This window comes from Pteropus medius, unplaced genomic scaffold (assembly GCF_902729225.1).
Source record: "Pteropus medius unplaced genomic scaffold, Ma_sr-lr_union100, whole genome shotgun sequence".
NCBI classification, from domain to species: Eukaryota; Metazoa; Chordata; class Mammalia; order Chiroptera; family Pteropodidae; genus Pteropus; species Pteropus medius.
The window spans coordinates 34,009,774-34,032,547 of record NW_024351730.1 but is presented as its reverse complement, the minus strand read 5'-3'; the positions used below and the strand labels follow the sequence as shown (position 1 = coordinate 34,032,547).

The 22,774-nt window shown below is 35.5% G+C and overlaps 1 protein-coding gene across 10 annotated transcripts in view; it reads left to right on the top strand.

The window, feature by feature from the left end:
* FAM13A (family with sequence similarity 13 member A) overlaps positions 1-22,774 on the top strand; it is a 251,670-nt gene that overhangs the window by 140,992 nt on the left and 87,904 nt on the right. For 5 of the 10 annotated variants that reach the window (XR_005649223.1, XM_039845694.1, XM_039845692.1 and 2 more), the window contains one exon: positions 18,034-18,075. The exons of 1 other annotated variant lie outside the window; for it this stretch is intronic. Coding sequence is in view for 8 of the 9 variants with exons in the window: in XM_039845694.1 (XP_039701628.1) it covers positions 18,034-18,075 (42 nt within the window). In the remaining variant the exon portion in view is untranslated. Of the gene's footprint in view, positions 1-3,385; positions 3,714-9,384; positions 9,473-17,859; positions 17,883-18,033; positions 18,076-22,774 lie in introns of those variants that run through there. 4 more of the 10 variants (XM_039845698.1, XM_039845696.1, XM_039845699.1 and 1 more) reach the window with 4 other exon arrangements.

Below are 22,774 nucleotides of genomic sequence, written 5' to 3'. Positions count from 1 at the left end.
GGAAGGGTGGACAGATTTAAGATGTAGGAGAGATCAGGCTTCCAGAGGAAGGAGGAAATGCTGAGATCCAATACATATTGAGGACCTTAAATAAACAGCCAGATCTTTCTGGCTGTTTATTTAAGAATTTGTGTATTTATAGAATTTGAACAAATTTCTATGTGAATTTGAACAAATAGGTTTTTTCAGGAACCACCGAAAATTGCAATTTGGGACATTCCTTCCAATGACAACCAAGGGCAAGTCCCGAGAACAAAGGAGAGGAGAGTTATTTTATAGAGCAAAGGGGGAGTTCAGAGGGCCTGTTGTACACAAAAAGTTCATTGGAGGAAACTGGGAGTTCGAAGCGTATTGGCTTTTCACTGGCTGAGTTGTAACAGTCTTTCATTGGCTGGGTGATTGTAGGAAAGAGAAGATCCTCCCTCTTGCTGTAGTAGAATAAGAAAAACATCTTTCTGATGGAGATGGAAAGCACAACTATTAGAGGGCGAAAGCCCTCCCAAATTCAATTTAAACGAGATTTCTGTGTATTGATCTTCACTATACATAAGAGGTTTGGGTCTTATAAGGAGTCTAGGAAGAAGTCAAAAAGAATGAGGCAAGGTGTGTGTGTGTGTGTGTGTGTGTGTGTGTGTGTGTGTGTGTGTGTGTGTGTGTGTGTGTGGTGGGGTGCACCTCTAAGTGCAGCAAAGAACACATAAGGCACTTACTCATATTCGATGATATTGACTCTCAGTAAATTTAGGAGGCAAGGTAATTAGTGACAGAGAGATTCAGACTCGCAGAACTGGAGATTTGCAACAGTTTCTGTGGGAATACAGTGAAAAATCAGTTAAAGATAAAACTAAAAAGTTTTTGCCACACAGTATTGAGGTTCATACCAAGGTTAAACCACATGAATTTTTAGTATAACTAGTTGTCAGGGTTATGTGACTTTCTTTTATAATGTTTAGTAGTCTGGCAGTAGAGAACCCAGCTGGCAGGATTTATAAAGGATGAATAATTGGAGGATTCAAGTAAACCCATTTAAGAAATAACTAAATGCTGAGGAGAGCCGGGAATGTGCCTTTTATTAAGCTGCATGCCAGTTGATTTGGGTGCAGGTTATCCTGCGCCAACATAGAAAAACAGCTGAAAAGAGAGGTAAGGAAAAGAAGCTGAGAAAAGTGGATGAGGCAGAAGTGTGGTAGTTAAGAGTGATTGATGCGCGTTAAGGGGCTTAGTGCAGAGGAAATGCAGTCAGGATATCAGTGTTTGAGGAGTTAGAACTGGCAGAGTTCAAGGGATGGTGCTTCTGCTGCCTGAGTGTGAGGAACTGTGTGAGGATGTTCGAAGTAATAGAGGTGTTTAAGTGTTCAAGGATCTGGCAGTGGGTGCAGCAGAAAGAAGGAACCAATCAGCAAGTAATGCCCAGAAAATAGACCAAAAAAAAAAAAAAAGAAATTGTTATAAGTAAATCATAGAGACTCGAAAAAGCAAGTAAATACTGAGTTATAGTGTTAGGTGATTTTTAAAAATAACCGTTGATATCTCACTAGCAATATGGCATGTTAGAGGAATGTTGATGGGAAGACTTTATTTATCAGGTAATATATATGTAATCAGTTGTTAGAATTTTAATGCTCCTCCTCATCAATATTTTACCTCTAGTATGTATTAAATGTAAATTGTTCACTTTAACATATTTTGTAGTGTTGGGTCCATTATTGTTGAATTCATATGTCTATTTTAGCCATATAGTATGGATGTGTTCAAAAAAAATTCAGAAAAGATAAAATATTAATTCTGTCATTTGGATTTTAAATGCTTCTAAAAATATTTGTATCATGTGAAATATTTTAAAACCTGTAGATGTATAGCAGAACCTGAGAAGTTCTGACTCCAGTTTCTGTTCTGCCACTTTCTATGTGAATTTGAACAAATTGCTTAATTTTTTAATACTGAATTTACTTATGAATAGAATGGATATTATGATATAATAGTGATTTTCTAACTCAAGCAGTTAATTGAAATGTTAAGATGTAAAGGCATTTTGAGAATAAAAACTCATATATATTGAACTAAGTTACTGTTGCTGGAGAATCAAAGTAGAATTTCCAAATCTAGAACCAAAAACAGAATATATTGACAGTTTCAATTAAAGTAGGTTCTGGACTTAAGTCAGCTTCCATTGTTTTAAAAGGCTGGTTTTAGTTATTGATATTTTATCATAATGCGAACATAAGTTTCAGAATGACTAATCCATTTTCATAGATTAGTTAGATAATGAAATGTTGTTAATAGCAGGTATAACAAAGGAAAGTAGATACAATAGGACTTTGCATTCTAAATTCAGAATTATGAGTGGTGTATAAAAAAAATTCTGGAAAAAACTACAGGGGAGGAAGCTACCTTTTCGGACCACAAGGCTCCACTATTTCTGAACATCCTGGATTCTGGCTGGGCTACTAAAAACAGTACTCTGGGCGTTATTGTAACTCTATGCAGTTATGATGTGAAAGAAATCTTAAAATGTGTTTCTACTATTGTTCTTATATAAAATCTATGGATTAGCAATTATGTTCCTAAAAATAACACTTTGGTATTCCTTATTGAGGAAAAGCTGTAAGAGAAAGCTGGATAAGTAACAGGCACTTAGCAGACCACCTTGGAAAAATTGATTTGGCGTTGCCTGTAATAGATAGATAGATAGATAGATAGATAGATAGATAGATAGATAGATAGATAGATAGATAGATAGATAGAGTTAGAGAACCAAAAAATGCTGTTGATGTTCTTAGAGGAAAATCACTACGTAAATAAACATTCAGTTTTATAAGGATGAAATGCTTAAATGCTAAGTTGAAATAACTTCCATGAGAGTATATGCTTTGATCCTTTGGGAACTTGGCCAGCCTTAGGACATAGTCTCCCCAGAAGTGGGAGCTACGTGACTTGGGTGATGTCGCCAGTGACTAGTTACTAGCGCAGTGTAAACAAACATTAGCAAGACATAACTGTGGGTGGACAGGGGTCCAGTAGCATGCGTTCCTTCTAGAAAAACATCACGCCTTCCAATGCTCGTGGTTTCTGTTTTTCTAAGGAAAGAAACCTTCTGTCACAGAAACCTTTCGTTACAGAGGCAGTGTCTTTCCTTGACAAGTGGATTTCCTTGTTGGCAGTCTGGGTAGCGTTGAAAAGGGACTCTTTGCCCTTCCTGCAGTTATTGGTTGCTCTCCCAAGACTGACAAGCTTGTCTGCGGAACTGCTAAGAAGAGAGTTTCGAGTTACCAGAATCCGGCAAGCCCACTGAGGAGCGGGAGAAGGGAGCGGGTTGGGAGGGGGAGAAGGAGGTGGAGCAAGAGCAGCAGTAAAAGAAGCAGCGCCTTTAAGCACCGCAGCAGCTGCTCTTCTGATTGGCCGGTTGGTTCAGCTGCTTCCCTGGAACAAAAGGTCAAAGTGGACTGCGGTGTAAATGTAGAGAGGCTGCCGATAAAATACCACTGCTTGAAAAGTTTGGAGGCTGAGAGCAGCAGTACTCTGGCTAACTGCAGAGCAAGTTGCTTCTCCAGCTGTGAGGTGCAGCCTCCCGCTCCAAGCCTCGCTTAGCCACTGTAAGAAGACACTCACTGTACAGAAGACCAAACTTGGCACTTGGCGTGGACCACACAGTTGTGAGGGTCCCTTGCAAATTTACATAGAAGAATGGCTTGTGAAATCATGCCTCTGCAAAGGTAGTATTCTTTCCTGTTTGTTTTATTCCGTTCTGTGTTTTCTTAGTACAAAACCATATAACTTTGCCGGTACTTGGCATATTTTAGTATTAATATGGTGGAAACCGTAGAGTCCATTGTGCATAATGTTAAGACCAGAAAAAAATAAATATAATACTGCTTTTACTGACATTTATGCTCAATTTCTCATCTTTTTTACTTGATTATTATATTGTTATTTTTCCTTGAATGAAAATAAATGTAAGAAAATATCTTTGAAATTTGAAGAAAAACAGAAACTGAAGAATATATTGAGCAGGTTTATAATAAAATTGACTCAGCTTAATAGCAGTATTGTAGGCTGTGGTAAGCTCTTAGCTCATTTTAAACAATGTTGATAGGCTAAAGACCTTTTAAAAATACTAGAATTAGTGGGGTGATCACACTGTACAGTATAAAAATATCGAATCACTATATTGTACACCTGAAACTAATATAACCAATATAAGATTGTATACCAACTATAATTAAATTTTTTTTAAAGGCATCTTAAGATCCCTCCCTTCTGGAGTTCAGATCTAGGCAAGGATTCTCTATCAGTAAGCACAGTATAATACATGAACATAAATGTTAAGGATAATATTTCTCATGAATAATTCTAGATAGCCTTATTACACAAATAACACCTTTTTAAAAATTACTGTGTAATTGAGCACAAGGCTCTGTTTTGTTCGTTAATGGTTATAATATGAATTATGGAGGGTGGGGTGGAGGAGTTATATCAAGGCAGCAAAAGGAAAACTTAAACAAAGGGAGTTGTTAAAAAGAACACTGCTAGTGAACTAATAAGTTAATAATGTATCCTGGAATGTTAAAGCTGGAAATCACCCCATGATGATGGGACCCAGTCCTCCAGTTCCACAACAGGAAAACTGAGGCATGGAGTAAAGTCTCAGTTGCCCAAGTTCACATTTTTTAATTTCTTAAATTACTTTTGCCAATCATATTTCAGCTTAAACTGCTTTACATGCAGTTGCATTCCATCTCATATAAATGCTTCCTTTAAGTAAACTATAGTTTTAATTATAGAGGGTTTTATTAGTGAAAATGATTTTTTAAATCAAATAGTAAATATAATTTGTAAAATTGAGAAAATCAGGATAAAATGAATTTCATTTTTAAAAACCATGCCACCAATATTTTACTGAATGTTTATTTTAATAATGAAAAAAAGATAAACAAACATTGTGTTTATTTGCAAAATGGTTCCTGCAGATATATAACCAGTGTAGCTGTTTTTCTTTCACTGTAATGGCAAGTGCAGTGTGATGGGGACTTGATGAGGAGTGTCCCAAGCAAGAATTCCTTTTCTAAAAATTAATAACCCAAGGGAGCAGAAAGTGGTTTATAGATAGATCTGAAATTTTTCCATATTAATTTAGTGGAAAGGTCCACATGCTTGTAAGAAACCAAAAGTACATTTTTTTGGAGTCTTGATTTGGTTTCCAACATTAAAGTCGGGGGCTTGTTTTTTTTATAATGATATCAGTTCTTAAGAATCTTAAGCAAGTCATATTCTAGATAAGAATATTGGCTGTTACTGAACTCTGTAATAAGCTACTTGATACAACTATTAGGAAGAAAAGAGATCTTTATCCTGCTAAAATACTGTTTGAAGAGTTAAGTTGATGAAAGCTAAAACGGACTCAGCATTATTTTGCACTTTTAGTCCTTATCAATAAAACTAAGAGGAATAATTGGAATTTGCATTCAAGAATGCTGATTAGTACATTCAGTTTGCTCAGCTCTGAGAGTTTAATTTGATTGATTACCCTGCAATCTTCATTTCCAGCCTATGTGTGCCTTTGATTACAAACCTCCTGAAGGCAAAGGTCAGGTTTGTGTGATTCTCTTTGTTAAGGATATCTTGTGAATTTAAGTGCTTATGCAGAAAACTTTCTAGTTCCTGGTTCAGTATCTCTGGCTAAGGATCTCTGTGACTCTCTGGTAATGATGACTCTTGCCAGTGCCCTCACTGTCCTGCTGCCTGAAGGTTGCAGAGCCTTGCAGTATGCCTGCGGACTGATGGAGTGAGTGCTCTGCTCCGTTCTGTTGGGGCATTAAGAGGTTAGAAACCGAATTAAGAGTGGATGAGTAAAAAAACGGCTTCGATACCAGTTAAAGAAAATGATGCTCACCATACTGAGCAGAGAGGCCAATGCTTCTCATACTTTAAGTACTTGAGAATTAACCTGAGGACCTTATTTTCAAAATCAGAGTCTTCCTGCTGCCCTTTCCCTGGACTTAATATGAATCTGGGTGTGAAAGGGAAATCATCTGCATTTTAACAAATTTCCTAAAAGCAAATCTGATAAAAATGGTCCACACATTCATAGAAACACTGATCTAAACTCTAGTTAATGATTATAGTTGGTGTAAAGCCTTCGACAGCAGAAGTATATTAGAATCTAACACTATTCAACATCCCCAAATAGCATACTTAGTATCATGACCTTATGTGAGGTGTTTTTCATAATTGATGCTTTCATTCACTAGATGGCGTTACCTATTTAAACAAAGCATACTTAAAATGTCGTTTAACATTTTCTCTATGACCAAACACCACTCTGCACTGTCAGCGATAATAAGGTAATTAAGACACCAGCTCTGCTTCAAAGAGGTCACATGCTAGTGAGAATACAGACACATTACCAGACAATTACAATACATGTGGTGAATTCAGTAATGGACAGTATGATTAGCATAATAATAGAGATGTGCCTACATGGATAACATCGCACTATGTTTTATTTAACCTCATATACGCGTATGATCTTATTAGAGGGCGTGTTTGAACCCTAATGTCTCCTTTGTTTATAATTTCTGTGAGTGACTTTTTGGCCTTTCTTAGCATATTGTGAAAGTATGTAGAAGGTAAATTTGTTACTGCTAATCTGCAGCTGAGATGAAAATAACAGATGAAGTTGAAAGCTAGGAATGAAATAAAATACTTTGATCTCCTTTAATGTATTTTGCTGTTTATTACTTAATCTAGTTTGCAGACTTTCCAGGATGGAGTTGACTATTTAGAAAGTCATGATTTTTAGAAAAAACTGCAGAGGCTGAATGCTTAAAATGTGACCTGATCCTCTGTAAAGCGAAGACCTCAGTTCTTGAAGTTCACTTAAATTGGCTTAAGTTAAAGATAGGATCTTATTACATATCTATTGAGATGGTTATCCCAATTTTTTAAAAATACTAAAATATTCACTTGTAATTCTTACACTTAATTTTAAAACTCAACACATCGTATAGCATTGATGGGTATTCTTGCTATGTGAAAAAGCACCCCAAAAGAAATTATACAGAAATAAATGAAAAAACTATATTAAGAATTGAAATAAAAGTTTTCTCAAGTGACTAAATTTACATTTTGTTACAAATGAGATAGTATGTTTTATCGGATTCCAGGCTTTACTTATACCTCAGGCTCTTTGCATGATTCATATTCCATTGGATTTTTTTCATGAGATATTATAATTCTATAGGTGAGAATCTCTATTTTATGTATAGAAAGATTTCATTAGGCTAAGAAAAAGGTCTTAACTCTGAGTCTTATGTCTAACAAAACTCTAAACTTTCACAGTAGTATTTTGATTTGCTAGATTAACTTTACAATAACCACTAATTCAGTTTATATCCACAAAGAATTATGATGGAGAATGAAGAGCACTAGTGTTAATTTAGATTCCTTTGGTTTTAATGGACTGACATCTGCTTTCACATATTAGCATCCTATTCTTTCCTTGGTTTATTTACCAAAGTGGGAAACTGAGATTAATAATGTCTGTGACATTCTCTTTGTTATTACTTCATTTAGAAAATTCTGATATTCAATATATATTACTGAATATTTTATGTGGGAGAAATAACTCATAATTCCAAATTGCAATGACTCTTTTAAGAAGATTTCTAGCAGCAGGATTAATTAGCATGGGAAATTTTCACTGAAACTTCTTATCGGTAGAATTCATCTGGTCTTTCTAAGTATTGGTCTTTAGACCATCCTCTTGCAAACAAGTAAAATTGATAACATGGGGATGATATGGGTGTTAACCAGGAAATAACCCAGGTAAAATGGTCCTGCTCATGTGTCCTCTGTGTGGTGTTAGAGAGCCCTCTTCTGCTTGTGGTGGTGACACCTTCAGTTAGTATATTTATGTATAAACCCACGTTATTCCTAACTTGTTGGCACTTTGATAACACTCCCTGCGCTCCCACCTCTCTCCGCCCACAAACACAGTCTAAGAAGGAGTTAAAAGGTGCCTCACTTCAATCTGGGTTAATCCTTGTGGGGTTGTATAACTTAGACTTGATCATATGCATGGTGGGTACAGAGTAGTAATGAGGAGGCATTAAGAACAAATCAGACCCCTATGGGCTCTCTTCCCATAAGATGGTTACAGTACCTCTGGGGTCTAAATATTTGCTCGGTACTCCGAAAGAAGAAGACTATATGAGCTAAGGGGAGGACATTTTTCAATTTTATGGAGAGATCACCCTGTCTAAACCACTGAAAAAGTAGAAGTGTTAGGTATTCAGCACAAAACAGTGGGGAAAGCAGTGGAAAGGTAGTAAACTTGTCATCAAAAACCATATCCAGACACTGACAGCTAGCTAGCCTTATAAATTTTGGCAGGTCATTTTCCACATCAACTAAACGGGATAATAATACTCAACATAGTTACTTATGAAGGAAATTTTGGAGTTAAAGAATATGATAGTTTTTTGTAAATGATAAAACTACTCAGACATAAAGAGTAGTATTTTGCTTTTCTCTTGGTTTTATTATCCTTATACTTGCAATACCTTTTAATTCCTTGATTACAGGAGTGTTTAGCACAGTGAAATTGAGGCTCTATCACTGCATTGCATTTTATTGGATGAATTTTGGAAAGTGACCTAAAAAATAGTTTGTGGAAAATACCATTGAAAATACCATGGAATCAAATTTCTTGAAACTCTCAAAACTTTTTACCTTATTTTTTTTCCTATGATACTTAAATATATTTATGTGGTGATCAGAATGAATTCCAGAGAAATTGTTTGTACTGTATAAGACCTTTTAAAAGTACTAATCTTCCCTTAAGAAATAAGTAACTCCAAATAACTTTTTTTGGTAATAGCTTTATTAAAATGTAATTCACATACCATACAATTCACCTACTTACAGTGTACAATTCAATAATTTTTAGTATAGTCACAAGGTTGTACAACCATCAGTCAATTTCAGAATATTTTTGTCACCCAGAAAGAAACCCTGTACTTTATAGGTATCAACCCCTACTGTAGAATGAAAGTTTGTGTTCCCTCAGAATGCATATGTTGAAGCTCGAATCCCCAGTGTGATAGGATTGGTATCCTTTGAGATGAAGGGACCAGAATTTCCCCCTCGCCATGTAGGGACACAGCAAGAAGGCAGCTGTCTGCAAGCCAGAGAGAGAGCTCACCAGAAGAACCTCACCGTGCTGGCACCTGTCTCAGACTTCCAGCCTCCAGAGCTGTGAGAAATAAATGTTGTTTAGGCCACCTAATCTGTGGTATCTTCTCTAGTAGCCCAAACTGACTTGAACAACCCTCAATCCCCCTATCCCAGCTCTAGGCAACCAATAATTACTTTCTGTTTCTATAGATTTTCCTGTCTACACACTGCATTATAGCCTTGCACAGATTATCACGAAGCCAGATGTGGAAATTGATTTTAATTCTTGCATATGAAGGTATGTTAATGAGAAATAATGGGGACAGGGGTAGTAAAACACAGAATAGTAGGAAGCCCTACAAGTTGATTTTTCAAATTAAGGTACATAAGTGAAAAAATAAAAATAGTAGCAGCGAGAGAGGGAAGAGACACAGGATACATTTTATAAAACCTTTAAGGTTTCAGGTCAGGAAAATATGGTATTGTCACATTGAACATAAGAAAAATCAGAAAACTTGAATTTAATAGAAATAAAAATGAACCGAACAACTTCACTCCTGATGTCTGTCATGTCACCTAACCTGCCAGACCTGGTTGGAGCTGTCTTCTGCCTGGCTCTGTGGCCTTCAGCCAGTTAACCTTTCTAAGACCTGTTTTTCTTATCTGAAAAATCTGGTTAGTAATACTTCCCTCTAAGGGTGTCTTTGAGGATTGAGCGAGAAAATGTATATAAAGCTCTTGGCCCAAAGTCTGGCTTGATATGGTGAATTCGTCAGTACATGGTAGCTGCGTATCCCTTTTTCATAATATCAAATTTCAAGATTCTTTCTCCCTGGGCTATAAATTCTGTAAGGTTGGGACCATATCTTAATAGCCTGTATATCTCCAGCACCTATCATAGTCTCTGATAAGTAGACACTCAGAAAATGCTGAATGAACACGTGCATGTGCCATGAAATCTCGCAAAGCCAGAGCATAGGTAGACATCAAGCCTATATACACTTGCCAGTGGCTCATCATCCTAAAAAACAGTGTAAAATCATGATAATGTAGAAACAAGTCCTTGACTCATTTTTCTGTGCAGAGCCCCCTCTGACAGTGGGATGGTTTGTGAAGGGGAAGATGACAGGATAATTTACATTGCTTTCTGTGCATTTTTGTCTGCCTCAAGAAATCCACATTCATAATTACCAGTTTAGAAAATTATATGTCTGTTAAATAAAAACTTAACGAATTATTAAGAATATTATAATTAAAGTAATTATTGAAAGAAGTTAGTAAAAATCATTTACTATTTCCTTCTGCAGGTATTCCCATATTCTTTTAATTTTGTTTCAATAATTAAAGATTAGAAACTTTTATTTACTAATGTCCTAAAAAATTTTTTTATCAAACAATATCCACCCCCTCTAAAAGAAAGTTATTATATTTATATTCTAAGTTACTGCCTCCTATGGCAATCTTCATATGTCTATAATAATGATAAACATCACGTTTCTAAAGAAGCATCCCTAAGACAAATGAAAGCTTCTAGCTGCCTTGAAAATAGTTTTGTGACTGAAGCAAAAATTCCTTTAAGCCCCAAGCAACTGTTGGGTTTGCAGTGAGGTGAAATAATTTTTTTTCTGCTCTCAAGCCTTAAAAAACAGATACAGTTTGTGGCAGGAACATATTCAAACATTACCTTACCTGAACATATCCTTTTCTAGGTTCACTGGACATTAGAGAAAGTACAGTGTTTACGTTGCTGGAATAATGGCAGAACTCCCACCTCTAATTGTGCATTTGGAGAAAATAAATTACTTAAGTAAGGATGGAAGAAAATCCATAGCACGGTTGCAATTTCAACTTTTGAACAGATGGGAACAAGATAACTTAAAATAATCAACATACAGCTATCTGAGAATGCTTCTAGCTGGCAAAATTAATTTTACAAATTATATATATAGTGTTAGCACTCAACCAAGTCTTGATGATGCTGATTTCATTCAACAGTCATTTGTTGAGCACCTGTAGTGTTCTAGATACTTTGGTAAGTGCTGGTGGTACAAAGATAAGGAGATCCAGGAGGCGGGGCAAGCATCTGAACTCAGGAATTTTGGTGTCGTATGCTAAGCACTTGCTTATAGCTGTGACCAGAGTTTCTCAGATGTCTGGAGGAAGAAGCCAGCTCCCTCTCCAGGGTGCTGGAAATGGCTTTAGATGACATTAGAGCTGAGAGATGAAGTATTTACCAGATGAAGAGAGGTGGAGGAAGCATTTAATAAAGAGGGAACGGCATGTACAAATGGAGAGAGTTATAGAGGTGCAGTGAGAAGCCTAGAGAGATATGCTGGACTTAGATTGGGAAGAACTTGTGCACCAGGTTTAGACATTTAAATTTTACCCCAAAGGCAATGCAGAAGCAAGAGAAGCTTTTCAGTTAGGACGATGAATCTGGTAGGAGTATTAAAGATAAACTGGGGTGGGTAGCAGGGAAAGAGAGAGTATTGCCCCTGTGAAAGACTAAGGCACTAGAAATGGAAAGGAAAAATTGTATTCAAGAGACTTGTTTTTTCTGAGATCAAATCAATGCAGTTTGGCGGTTTGCCAGATAAACTTCTTTAAGGAGAGTAGTGGGTTTGTTAACATGATTTAAATATTATAAAAGGAATGAGGATTCTGTTCTGTCACTCTAAATATGATTCCAGCTAGGATCCCCTGTGAAGTGTGATCTCCAGTGATCCCACTGTGAGCCTGTTGGCTATGTCAATCAGCAGGTTGTTATGGTTCACTTTTGTGTAGAGAGACACAAAAGAATGAGAAGGTAAAGCACTCCACCCTTTCCTGCTTAAAAACTTTACTCCTCTTCTCCCACATGAATACACCCTCACCCCCCTCCAATTTCTAAAAGATTGAAAGCTGTCAATCGAAAGGGCATCCAGCAATGAAACTTAACTGGGTAGATGGAATTGAAATAAAATGAGATGTTCCTTAGTTCCCTCCAAGTGTAATAGTTCTCTGAATCTGAAAGATAATGCAGGTGATAAAGAACGCCACAGTCATAAAATAAAGAAGAATCCAAAGAGCATGCATCCCCAAGTCTCATTCTTGATGCCATCCTGTGGTACAACCAGGAAAATAATATTTAAAAGAGACTCTGTCAGCCCCCATGGCCTTCCAGCATTACGTCCTCATGCCCCCTCCTGGGCGTATCTGAACCCACTTTCTCTCCATGTTTTTCTCTGCTGTTCACATTGCCATGCATGATTCTAGCAGTGGGGCAGAGAAGGAAAAAGTATTTTCTCTCTGTCATGTGAGATCTTAATTCAACAACATTCATCGAGTGGCATTATATACATCAAGCAGTGGCATTATATATGTATAGCATTTGCCTATATTTCTGTCCTCTGGAACATTCACAAACTTTTATAGCTCAAATCACTTGAAAATATATTTAAAGTGTGAAGCTAAATATGCAGATTCTGTTAATTATTTTGGTAGCCAGCCACATTAACCAGTTAGAAAGTGTATTTGTCATAGTGTTTTGGAACAGTATTTTTCAGCGTGGGTCATGACCTATAACTGATCATAAAACCAATTTAGCAGGTCGTGACCAGTATTTTGTATAATTTTTGTAAGTAAAATATAACAAAATAAACAATAGCCAAAGTAAGAATAATTTCATGAAATTTGTGTTCATTTTATGTGTATGTGTACTCTCATGTAAAATGTATTTCTCACTGGATGATGGCCAAAAGTTTTTTACAGTATCGTATCTGGACTAACTGTTAAGGATAGTTTATTTGAATGAGAGGTTAATACGGGCCTAGAAATTAAATCCCCATGTCAGTATGGGAAGTCAATTCTAGTTTGTAGCCTTCCTACAAATGAATTTTCAGAGTATAACTTTTTTGTAAGATGGAGACACCTTTGTTGGGCAGGTTCTTATTTCTGAATTTAGAAAAAAAAAATAGCAGATGTATTAGTTTCTTAAAGCTGCTGTAACAAAGTACCACAAACAGGGGGCTTAGAACAACAGAAATTTATTGTCTCACTATTCTAGAGACCAGAAGTCCCAAATCAGTGTGTTGGCAGGTACATGTTCCCTCTGAGGGTGCTGGTGAATGCTGTTTTAGGTCTTTCTCTTAGCTTCTAGTAGTTCTTTGGCTTGTGGCAGCGCAACCTCATTCTTCACCTGGCATTCTCCTGTGCACATGTCTGTCTCTGTGTCCACACAGAGACACTTTTTAAAAAAAAGATTTTTATTAAAATACAGCAGTTTCGAGGTGGCCTCTTCTGTAAACCCTCAGTTACAGGACTTATGTTCAACTAGTTTTTGGATGGTTCTCCAGGTTGATCGTTGTATAATTTAGTTGTATTTTTAGTGTGGTCACGGGAGGAAGAAAACACAGCATTTACCTACTCTGCCATCTTGACTGGAAAGCCCAAATTTCCCCTTTTTCTAAGGAAGTCAGTCATATTGATTTAGAGCCCACTCGAATGACTTCATTTTAATTTGATCACCTCTGTAAAGACCCTGTCTCCCCATAAGGTCACATTCCGAGGTACTGGGGATTAGGGCTTCAACACATCTTTTTGAGGAGACACAATTCAACCCATAACTGTATTTCAAATTTCCACTAGGCAGTCCAAAAAGTGGTAGAAATATTTTTCTGTCCTATTGGGAAAAAAGCTTTAAATTTTTGGAAGTCTTTTTGTTTTATCTGTTTGTTTTCCTCCAAAATAATACCTCTTACTGTTGGCTAAAAATTCATGTCTTGTGAATATTAACAGCTTCAGCTCTTTGCATTTACCCTTTGGTCAGGGAAAATCAATTTGCTCTTGAACATCAATTGTTTGTTTTTATTCCTACTAGCTAGGTGTTGCATTTTTAGTCACAATATTTAGATAATAAATGGTAAAAAAAAAAAAAAAGCTTGGATATATAATAAAGAAGTATATAGACATCTACAAAAATATCCCCCAAAATTACAGCTGCAAACACTTAGCTACAAACTTATCTGAAAACTTTTACATTTGTTTTCCAAAAAGAACAGGGAGATATTTTTCCCATGTTCCAATGGGGCCAGACCAAAAACCTGAGCAGTAGAACACAGACTTGCTACGTCACTCCTCAATTGGAGTGGGGCATGGCTAATGCCTGAGACTGGATAAATCAAAAATGCCTGATGAGTGTAGTACTTATGTTTTACAGAGGAAGGAAGGAAAGAAAATATTCTAACTTCACTCACCTGATCATTCTCTAAGAAAATTCATCTAAAAATTCTTAGCACATTCTGTTGAAACATGAGGAAAAAACCTGAATTCTGTAAAAATGTTTACTTGATTCTTTTAATTTTATCTTTTCTCTTGTCTCTCACTTCCTTTTTTCTTTTCCTCTTTTTCTTTTTAAGCCCCCATAGATGCTTTTACTAGTTTTTTCAATGAATGGAACCTAATCCTTAGCATTTGCCTATATTTCTGTCCTCAAGAACATTCACAAACTTTTTTTTCTAGCTCAAATCGCTTGAAAATATATTTAAAGTGTATAGCTAAATATGCAGATTATGTTAATTATTTTGGTAGCCAGCCACATTAACCAGTTAGAAAGTTGGACTAATTGGAACATTTCAAAAGAGAATTGAATGGAATGGTGGTTTGATCAAGTAATTGAAAGTCCAGTCTGAATACCTCACTCTGGGAATTCTCTCAACAGTATTTGGTTTTCTTAGACATAGAAAACACCAAGCTTTTCTTGATTTCAATTAGCTACCGTGTAATTAAATTGATAGGCATTGCATTCTGTGGTTTCAGTTTAGAAATAGGGGAGCTCTTAAAGATTTTAAGTCTAGGTGTCATTCATTTATCTGCATTTACCAATGTTGTGCTATATTAAATAAGTTAGAAAGGACCCTACCAAAACCCTAATATCTATGTTATTGTCATTCTCATTTGTAGCTTCTTAGATTCGAACTATTCCTTGGGTCTATTTGATAAATGTTCTTCCTACAGGCAGTTGTTTTGAGAGAATATAATACTACATGTCTGAGGACATTAAGCACCTGATTACCTGATACTCATGAGTTGATTACCCAAATCTTTCAATATATATTTGAATTTTTTTTTGAAAGGCAAACTAAAGCTTGGCCATTATTCAGAGTCAGCAAACAGGAAATAATTAAAACATGAGGTTTATACTAGTAACCAAAGAGGAAATTGAAGAAATTCCAGATTGTTACAGTTTTTCATTGGCTTCATTTCATGACACACACTGCCTTTCATTCACATTACATGTGCTTATTTAAAAAAAAATTAAAAATGAATCAGAATTAATTCTCAATTTAAAAGTGAGGCAAAAAATGTGACTCATTTAATATCATTGGACATGCCTGAGGGTGGCACAAACCAGAAATAGGCATAAATAACTTCTGTACAGGTCTGAGCGCCTATAATAATAGGACAACATCCATTTTACACAGATGTAGAAATGGTGATCTTTTCAAATGTTTTTCATTTTGATGTGTAAATTTTGTGGATAAGTTTATTTTCTCAATTCTATTTAGAAGAATTGTTCTTGGCCATTTTTCCTTAAAATTGCCTTTGAAATCAGTGCATTGCATTGATTTTTAGAACTGATTTAATCAATTCGAAATCAATGCTGTAGTTGTTTCAGAATTTATACCTTTGTCAAGATTACATTACCAAACCCCAGGCAAGGGTCCTTTTATGAAAGGGAAAAGAGGAATATGCTAATTAACTATCAAAATTGCTTTGTTTGTATCCTCATTTCCTTTTTGAATTATATTGTTCTCCTGGGGTATTATGCATGAGATGCTGTCCTGTGGACTGATGCTAATTGAGTAAATCTAACACCAAGCCTGTTTCAGTTTATTTATTGCAGCATTTACATTTTTCTTTTTTGGAACATAGAAAACTAGTCAAAATTCAGGGACATATCCAAATTAGGAATCTAATTTTGTCTTTCATTGACAAATTTACTTTGTGTAAATGCAGCCTGAAAAATATTTGCTTCTGATTAATAACTTGTGTTTGTATCTGGAGACATTCTTGACGTACTGCCAGTATGTTTTAATCAATTAATCACTTTATATGTTCTAGCAGGCATCATGTCTTGCGGGTGGACTTTGACTAAGGTCAGGATAAAGTTGCTGTAATCAAAGGTGTGACAGGGGGCTTAAGAGGTCTGCACAATCTTGTTGAGGGGTGCTGGAATGCAGACTAGCCATCACATGAATTTTCTTTGCTGACCAATTCATCTCACTATATTTTGATAGGTTGAAATCGAAGGGAAGACAGTAAACAGTAAAAATAGACTAACATGTAATATAATAATTTATAAATCACTAGCTATGCAACGTGGATGTTATATGCCCACTCTGAGCCTGCTTTCCTCAAGTGAGGGGCAAGTACCAGGGAGGGTTTTTGTGAGGATTAACATGAGATAATGTAGACCATCTGGTGGTACCTGGCTGGTGAGTACATGAGTGAGGGAGAGAAGGTGTAAAGGAAGAAAGAATTTATTGACTTTGATTGCCTCTGCTACAAAGAGGTTTTGTACATGTTATGCAAAACACAAACAGCTGTTTTCAGAACCTTGCACCATCTTAATTATCTCCCAAAAGCACTTCTAAACTCTAAGAAAACCAACTGTACTGATAACTGAGTGTTCACTAAAGGTCCCTTGTTTTCATTATAATTTGTTGCATGTTAGAGTTAAGGACCTGTTTTGGGCAAAGAAGTATCTGTGTGCATGTGTGTGTGTTATAGAATAACTTCGTAATAAGATTTTGGTGATTGCCAATATAATATTACCAATTGAAGCAAACTTTTCTCTTTTCTAATGATGCTTAAGAAAATTAAAAATAGAGAGAGAGAACACTGATCTTAACTAGTTGCTTCCCCAAAGTTGGTGTACACCCCAAGTGGTGTACAGGATTAGCGACAGGAGTTCAAGAAGAAAACGTTAGAGCTTCTTTTTAAATTTTATCTGATATTCATATTTCTACTTTTATATGTCTAATAATACACATAGTATATAGAAAGATACTTAGTCATATATTGAGGGGAGTAACTGCTTAAAAGTTAATTTTATACAAGTGTATAATCAAAAACGTTCAAAGACCACTCCAGTAGACAGTAAGGAGGAAAGAGACTCTTTGTTTTGAGGTTGTTTATCAGAAGGAAGGAAAAAAACCATGATAAAGAAAGGAAAAAAATATTGTATATATTTTACATTTTTTCATTAAAGAGTTTTATATTAAGCTTCATATTGCTTCTCTGTTGTTTGAGGAACTTAAACTATTTTTATGATTTCACTTATGTACTTTCATATTATCTACACTTCTTAATGCTTAGAGTAACTGCAGAAGACAAAAAGCATGAGTGTTGTTTACTGATGCCCTTTTCATTGCTAGGGCTTTATTCCTGAAGTGGCTCACACTTAACAGGAATATTTTGAGGACTTTTTCTTACTTTCATCATCATGTTAATGAGCTGTAATTAGCATTATTGAGATAACTGAGTAGGTATTCATTTTAAGAGTTTATGTGTAATATATGCATACTTGGACTGGGCTTGTAGAATAAGGCAGTAAAAATCTTTCTCTTGAAAGTACATGTGAATTATTTTTGCCTTAGGCTAACCTTGAAAGAAACCTCTCTTGATGGTCTCCCTTGAAGAAGTAATTGACTTTGGTTGGGTCCAAGGTAGAGTGTGTTTTACTAACCTTACTCTGTTGTGAAATTAACTCTAATGTGTCAAAACAAAATTTGTGACAGTTAAAATAGAGTTTTAGTAAAATCAGCGTGTTATAATATTAACAAAATTATATTAATTCAAAATTTATTTTTCTTTTAGTTCACAGGAAGATGAAAGACCTATGTCACCTTTCTATTTGAGGTATTTATTTGATTTTTGTTGGTCTATTACAGGGAATGGAGGAGGGTTAAGTCTCTTTTGAGTTTATTTGCCCATTTAAATTCTTTTCAACAGAATAGTCTAGAGTGCAGCCAGACTAAGCTTATTGGAACCCTTACCATATTGTTCCCGCTGTATTTTTCTTCTCTTTGTTTAAGAAATCCAAAAACAAAAGTTGATATAGTTGAAAAGACTGAAATAAGATATTTTGTTTTAAATTCAGAAATGTCCAGGTAGCCATTTTAATTTCATAAAGGATCTGATGATTAGGCTGTAACCTAAATTTAAAAACCTCTATTCTGTACATATATATATCAAGAAAGGGTGTGAATACAAGTCTTATTGCTGAAGAAGCCTTAGATTATGTTGCATCATTTTCTAGATAATGAAACTAAATATTCAGAAAGTTCATGAGCTTCAATATTATTTTCTAAAGCTTATAAAGCCAGAATAGCAACTACTAAAACAGATAAGTTTACAGAATTCAAAGTAGATGTTAGAGATCACCTCTCTAGATTAAAATGTTTGCTGTGTTAATGCGATTTTCAGTGAACCATCCCAACTTAGATATAACAAAGAATCAAGTTTTCTTATTGCATTTCTTTCCCCACTACCTACCAATTTCAAAGCCTTAGAAAATCCATTTGAAAATAAAATGAGCACAAATATTAAAGTTAAATTTGCTGAAGTTTTTAAAAATCCTCAATTATGAAATTTACTTTTTAAAAAGAAATGTCAGGATATATGAAACATAATTTGTGTATTTTGAATCTTATTTGTTGCAATAGTCTCAGAGTGAGATTTAGACTTTAGTTCATCCACCAGTAATTCAGAAATGTGTCATAAGACCTCAGGTTTAGCCAAGCAACTATTCAGTAGTGTTCTGGCTTTTAGTGATTTGAAGCACATTGCATAATCACTCTGTGGCAAGAGAGGGAACATTTGAGGTTTCAGTTTGAGGCAATATGGTGTACCATTTGATTCATCCTGGTTTTCTGCCAACCAAATCAGCATATTCTGGTTCATAAGCTATCTCAACTGTACAATTACTATAAACACGTGAGGATGTTGTTGCTGAGCACATAGTGACTCTGGTATTTATCATGTAAATACACACAGTACTATCACATAGATGATTACATATTAATAGAAATTAAGTTTTACACAGTGCAAAATATTATAGCACGAGATCTTGTCAACTAATGAGATTATTAGTTCTCCAGATGTCTTATCTTTATTACTCTGGGCAACATCAATCTATGTTTTACATGGGCAACATCAATCTATGTTTTACATAGTGTCGAATTTTTTACCACTATTATAAAAAGCAGATGGGACAAATTGGTTTGTAAGTGACAAGTCCTCAAAGACACAAATTGTGTTTTGTAATGTGATAATTTTTGTAATTACCGGACTAATAATGTAGTCTTGAAAAAGAAATTCTGTGCCTGCAAAATGAAAGTAAAAGAATGTAAAGAAAATTAATAGACTTGATGTATTACTAAAATCTTGATAGAAGCCATTTCGCCTTTCAATGTTAAGAGTCATAAAAACTAAAATATGATAAAAAGTAGGAAAAAAGTGCAAACATGCAGTTTCTTTTCCTGAGTAACATATATGATAGTGTCAGAAATTATGTAAGAATTAGATTGGTACAAGTTAATTCAACTTTTTTTTCTTAATTACCCACTTGACATAAAGTAGGGGGTACGTATTGGTAAAACATGAACTGTTTTTTCAAATTATTTGCATGGCTGGTTTGAGATTGACTTTTCTAGTATACAGAATTTAAGTAGGAGAAAGAAAACATGATTGATAATTATGATTAAGTTCTTCTATATTTTTGGACTAGGAACATAACATGTCCACTGATAATTTAATTTATAAATTAGTGTACTTTTTGCACTGCCTCTAGTGAACAAATGAGTGCTTAAATATCTTAAATATATTTAAATAAGTTTTTGTAGTTTCTTTGCCTTCCATTCCTTTCCCTTCTTCTTTATTAAAGATTCCTTTGCTGCAATGCCCCAGAAGGGGAATTATTGCAAGACTCATTGATTTTATGATTAACATGATAAAAAACTAAATTGGCTTTTTTAAATCCAAAATAATATTTACTTTGCCTTTTGAAACATGAAAAATGATTAAAATTGCAGAATGATATCTTCCTTATTTAATATGGAATGTTATTTATTGTATTTTGACAATGTTGATTGGTCAAGGAGGTGCAGGGTTGGGAGGAAAAGCCCAATCAAGAGATGAGATACATCAGCTGAGATGGGTGTTCACCAGAAATAGATCCAGCCACAAGCAGCCAGGCAGAGGGGATGGTGGAGTACTCAGTTTGGTAGTTTATTCTGAAAGGTCCAGCATGAGGTAGAATGGCAAAACTCAGTGGTTGAAAGTCTGGAAGTGGCAGTCTTCAGGGAAACCAGATCAGAAGAGAGAGAAAATAAGAGCAAAGCAGGGCCCCAGTTTCAGAGGAAGGAGAGTAGATGATTCATAAAGGAACTCATATACAAAAATCAGACAAGGTGTGGAGACAAGGTGCATTATTTAATACAACAAGACAGAGTCTGTGTTTGGGGTACAGGATAGAGCTGGAGAGCCTACAGAGAGACTACAGTGCACTAATGGAGGTTTCAGGACCTTCCTATTGCTGGAGGAAGGGGATACATGAAGGACAGGGAACCAGAGAGGCCATTGCAATTGTTACCTTGCTCCACTTTTCACCTTGTAGAATTTCAGTTTCTGTGATTGCAATTCTCTTTCAACAGTCATGGCTGAACTACATTTTAGTCTACTGTACATTTCAGTTCTCTTCAATTTTTTCTGTAGTAAGGTCGGCCTGTTATAAATAGACATACACTCATTCTAGATTAAATATCTTCTGTGATAAGAACTCTGTCTTCTCTAATTTCAGTATTTCTCCAGCCTAAGCTAACTTACCACAGAGCCATTTGTCCATGTTTTTAAAGGAAAGAAATAGTAGCTTCAAATCTACACCTGCCGCTGTCCCATGTGGCAAGTTTATTGCAGCTACAGTAGTTCAAACAGTAGGTGTCATTGTTCCCCAGATGCTCATTAGAGATTACCTGCCTCGATGAGGTAAGGAAATGAAAGAGAAGGACAGCTTATGCCAAACCCTTAGTGAGATTGTCACAAAATGAACATGAACCTGCAAACCTAAAGTGAAGAACATTCTTGGCTCAGACGTCCATGCTCTGGCCTCTTTCATAGTCTAGGCTGGAATCCCAGAATAGGAGCTTCTACCTCAGTTGCTTAGATTGACACCAAAGCAACTTTTGCTGTACATGTTCTGTGCAACATACAGCCGGTTATTGTCTGAATTCTTTTTCCTGTCATCTAGTTAGATCTAGCCGGGATCTATTGCTAGTTCTATTTCTGTTTGCCTGGGTCTTCAGTATCTGCAAGCCCAGGTTTCTGTGGTTATTTCCACTGAGACTAGGGTTCTTTCTGTTTCTCCTCATCTCTGCCTGCTGCCACGTACCTTCACTACTTTCACATTCCTTATGGGCAGAGTCAGCCTGTCCTCATCCCATCAGACTTCGACCCTTGAATTCCTTCTTTTTTATAAGTTCCTGGCTTGTACATATAGCCTGTGTACCTACAACCTGTCATTCCTGTACTTTATCAGATTCCTAACTATGTGCTTCAGGGGCTGCATACCTGTAACCAGTCTCGTTCACTGGGCTTTCACCAGCTCAGCTGGCCTCCGAATGGTGTCTCCTCGCTTACCTAACACCTGTCTTCTAGCAACTGCACTGATCTTCCTCTGCTTTCCCTTTCTCATTTTGTGCTCCATTGAAAACCTGAAATTGACAGTCTGTATCAATTTCAGCCCAAATTTTAATGCTCACAGTGCAAATTGAAGCCAAATTACTGTTTTAGCAAATTTGGAATTACTTAGGGTCAGCTTCAGTGTTTCATATATTTTTTAATTTTTCTGAAGCAGGAACATCAAATAGATTTATTTCTAACTTAGCTGTTTGGCATACAAACTCATTCTTTAGGAATTTGTTAATTTTTTTATTGCTAGAACCTAGCAATCATCAATTTTATGAAAATCTTTTAACTAGAATTTTCGTTGATGAAAAAAATTTAGCTTTGGATAAATTCAGATTAAAATATTGCCTGACATTTAATGGAATCTGGAAATTATATCATACCACTTCTATTTTGATATATAGAAAAATTCTTTCTAGATTATTTTTACAAAGCTTTTTGGGGATTCTCTCTCCAAACAATTTGTGTTAGAATTTGTAAGTTTATGACCTTTTGGTCATATTTTATTAAATTTTAATAGCTTACTTTTCTCCTTAAGCATACTCCTAAATTGTTGTTCTGAGGTATAAATCTCACATTATTAAATGGAATAGTTTAGGGAAATACAGCTTATCAGACATTATATTTATTTATAAGCCCGTTTTGGGCTACTAACAAGTGGAACAAAGAAGCAGGCAATTTATTTAATTATATACTTGATTTTTTTTCCCCCAAGATGATAAAGTCAGCTAGATATTTGGGTGTCTTTAGACACAAATAACTTTATATTTAAAATATTTGTTTTCTTTGTCCTTTTTGACTACAGCAGTGTTCTAAACTGAGGAGTTATATCACCTCTGCCTGTGGAGCTTTTTTTCTCTTATGGGATGGTAAA